Source organism: Aplysia californica, unplaced genomic scaffold (genome assembly GCF_000002075.1).
Source record: "Aplysia californica isolate F4 #8 unplaced genomic scaffold, AplCal3.0 scaffold00549, whole genome shotgun sequence".
Classification (NCBI taxonomy): domain Eukaryota; kingdom Metazoa; phylum Mollusca; class Gastropoda; order Aplysiida; family Aplysiidae; genus Aplysia; species Aplysia californica.
The window spans coordinates 538333-542336 of record NW_004797819.1 but is presented as its reverse complement, the minus strand read 5'-3'; the positions used below and the strand labels follow the sequence as shown (position 1 = coordinate 542336).

General features: G+C 39.7%; 1 protein-coding gene across 1 annotated transcript in view; it reads right to left on the bottom strand.

Annotated features, from left to right (window-relative positions):
* LOC101864173 (aldehyde dehydrogenase, mitochondrial) overlaps positions 1-4004 on the bottom strand; it is a gene marked incomplete in the record, with an annotated part of 34989 nt that overhangs the window by 11731 nt on the left and 19254 nt on the right. The window contains 1 exon segment of the mRNA XM_013087137.2: positions 2439-2541. Within this exon segment, the coding sequence (XP_012942591.1) occupies positions 2439-2541 (103 nt within the window).

Genomic DNA, 4004 nt, shown 5'->3' with positions numbered 1-4004 from the left:
CCCCCCCCCCCCCCCCTTTACACTTTTCTTACATTTTCCTCATCTCCCCCCCCCCCCTCCCCAAATCCCGTAATACTACATGTAGTATTTATTCGCTAAGATAATAATATGACATTTATACAGTGCAAATCTGTGTTACAATCATATTATTGTTCTATGCGCTTTACTTTTACATAGTAGTATTCATTAGTTTTTGTACAGGTTTTACGGCGCTCGCAACTGCATAAGGTTCTATGAGCGCCAGAAGATTAGAGGTGTCACAAGAGAGTAACAAACATAAAAAAGAAGAAGGGGAGATAGGGACGATAGATGTTTGATAGGAAAAAAGGAGCAAACCACACCAGAGCACCCGCAAACCACCCACATAATAGTATTCACGAAAAACAATCATACACACATGTGACATAATAATTAAGATTATATTTGAACGACCCCTTTAGGGGTTTTCTGGATGAATCGATCCATGTCTAGATCTACCCCCCTAGCCTAAGATTTTAAAGTCTTTCACAAATTTTTATACTAGATCTTTCTACCTGGTGCTACGGAACAAAGCAAGCTAAGTAATCAGACGATCGTGTTTACGATTGAGTTTACTCTATTTTTATAGCTATCTAGATCTTAGAGTCTAGATTTAGCTAGAAAGTCTATATCTAGATCTTAGAGTCTAGATTTAGCTAGAAAGTCTATATCTAGATCTTAGAGTCTAGATTTAGCTAGAAAGTCTAGATCTAGATCTTAGAGTCTAGATTTAGCTAGAAAGTCTAGATCTAGATCTTAGAGTCTAGATTTAGCTAGAAAGTCTAGATCTAGATCTTAGAGTCTAGATTTAGCTAGAAAGTCTATATCTAGATCTTAGAGTCTAGATTTAGCTAGAAAGTCTAGATCTAGATCTTAGAGTCTAGATTTAGCTAGAAAGTCTATATCTAGATCTTAGAGTCTAGATTTAGCTAGAAAGTCTATATCTAGATCTAGAAGAAATAGAAGATGATTCAGTCCAAACAGGACTATTTTGGAGGTCGGGACGGGTCGGGACGGGTCGGTTTGCTCGACAGACTGATTATGGTGCAAAGTGGCTATCGTGGCACAAATCGATCGCGCCCTACACTCGTTGCCCCAAAATCAAACGCGTAGTTTTCAGGCAACGAGTCGGGCGATCATCCCGACCCGATCTCATCCGCAACGGGCACTTGGGCACCCCGTAAATCTAGTGCAAAGGAAGTATGGTAGATCTAATCAGAGAGTTTAATGCCCCCCTTCGCGTCGTTATTTTTAGTTGTGGAAGAAAATTTCGGTTATTTTTACCGAAAATAAATTATTATTTTTCCAACTTTTGCAGAAAATTGCCTAAAATTTGCGAATTCACGAAAATGGCAAAAGTTGCGCTGAGGCCAAAAGTTGCGTGCACAACTTGCGGGTTGCGCGCGCGAATTTCTCTGAGGACAGACAAGCAAACAAAACTGACACTAACTTCATTAACCCTTCCAGCCCCAGCCATTTTACCTCCTAACCCAGCAGGAAGCACACCCCAGTCCCAGGTTACCGGGTATATCAGTATTTCAGAAAAAGGGATCTGGATCCATAACAACAGAAATAGAGACATATATATATACATGCATTCTAAAAAGTGATGTAGCGTCTTTGTTATGAACTTTAGATAATAACATATAACAATGTTGACGGGTAAATGAACAAAGATTATGGAAATTAAAGGTTAATTAGGTTTGCTGCCATTTAGAAAAATGCACAAATTCGCTACCGCCTGAAACTGAAAATATAAGCTCTTGGTACAAAAGGCTGAGAATATACGCTCTTGGGACGGCGGGAGGTACAAGCGCTGCTGAGAATAAACGTGAACGGGGCTGGAAGGTTTAAGACAAAAAAAGAGTGAGTGGTTGGAGGACAGAAACAACAGAAGGAAGTTTTAGTTTAAGTAAGAGTTTCCTAGCACTTGCAACACAATTAGGTGACACAAATATTGAAGAGTAAAGGTGTTACCAGGGAGTAACATACACAAGAAAAGACGGAGGAGAGATCAGGACGACAGATGTTAGATAGGAAAGAAGGAGGAGAGATTAGGACGACAGATGTTAGATAGGAAAGAAGGAGGAGAGATTAGGACGACAGATGTTGGATAGGAAAGAAGGAGGAGAGATTAGGACGACAGATGTTAGATAGGAAAGAAGGAGGAGAGATCAGGACAACAGATGTTAGATAGGAAAGAAGGAGGAGAGATCAGGACGACAGATGTTGGATAGGAAAGAAGGAGGAGAGATCAGGACGACAGATGTTCGATAGAAAAGAAGGAGGAGAGATCAGGACGACAGATGTAGGATAGGAAAGAAGGAGCAAACCACACCAAAGCACCCACCTACCACCCACCATGATGATGATGATAACGAAGAGTAAAAGCAATGAAGAATAGCAAATCTCGGCCTCACCGTCACAATCAGCAAAGATGATGAGCGGACTCTTCCCCCCCAGCTCCAGGCTCACTCTCTTTAGGTTACTCTGGGCCGCTGCCGTCATCACCTTACGGCCAGTCTGAAACACAATCAAAATAATAATGATGATGATGATAATAATAAATTAATAAAGATAATAATAATAATATTAATATAATATTAATGATAATAATAACAACAATAATAAATACAATAATAAATTACATTTACAATAATAAATTACATTTATTTGTTGGGTGACCTTATTTAGGCCACATGTGGCCCAAATAAGCTAAACCCCCCTCCCTTACCTTATTTAGGCCACATCATATGGTAGATTTCTTGAACTAACCATGGATTCCGAAGGTCGAAATTCTACTGATCTTTTTATTTAGTGCGGGGGATTATTTCAAAATAGAGGATGATACTAAATGAAAAGTGGACCAAGGTTAAGAGTTGTGTGTGTGTGTGTATGTGTTTGTTTTGTGTGTGGTTGTGGGGAGAGCGAGATCTAGAGAAAGAGAGTGAATGTAATAGTGTGTTTGTATGTGTGTGTGTGTGTGATGTGTGAATGTTATTGTGTGCATGAGTATCTATCTCAGTTGTACGGTCCAAATGTACATTATTTTGTTTGAGAATTTTACATAGAACTCAACTGCAAAACACCTTTATACAAAGTCTTAGAAATATTCTTTTTGTGCTTACTGAGGTACGTTTCTACTACCAAAGATTCTCTACACGATCTTTGCTACTACTACTACTACTACTACTACTACATGTACTACTACGAGACAGTACGAGAGAGGGCCACCCAGGCAAAGATAGTGTAACTTTGACTCAGCCACGTTGTGTACACACTTTTTATATCCCAAATTTGACCCGGAAGTCCATTCGGAGGATTTGACCTTTTCACTTGACCAAAGTGTACCAAAATGGTAGCCTAGCCTTTGCCCCTCCATGAAGGAAAAATCTGGCCCTCATTCAAACCATTGGGATTGAGCAAAATTTTGCGTATTGTGCTTTGTTCTTACAATTCATTATGATTATGATTTATGAGTTGTACACTGAGACAAAACTGTACTAAATGAGAAAGGTGCACCATTATGAAAATGGAACGAACTCAGTTGCCTGAAAAGGGTAGTTTGAGCATGTGTGGCCTAAATAAGCTAAACCCCCCTCCCTTACCTTATTTAGGCCACAGTCCACTGTGGCCTGAATAAGCTAAACCCCCCTCCCTTACCTTATTTAGGCCACAGTCCACTGTGGCCTAAATAAGCTAAACCCCCCTCCCTTACCTTATTTAGGCCATATGTGGCCTAAATAAGCACTCCCTTCTAAATATCTAAAGAAAATTATTTGGACGTATAAAACGCCTACATTGACAGAAATATCTGTGATCAGCAGAGGCATTATCGCCTCTCGAACCCGATTTAAGTTGTTTTTTATACGTCTAAACGATGTCCTCCCCCCCTTTTTTCCCCTAAACGAAGCACGATAGAAGCCAATAAAATTGCAGCGGTTTGTCTTTACACTCATTTTAATATTTAGATGTCTTCTGACATA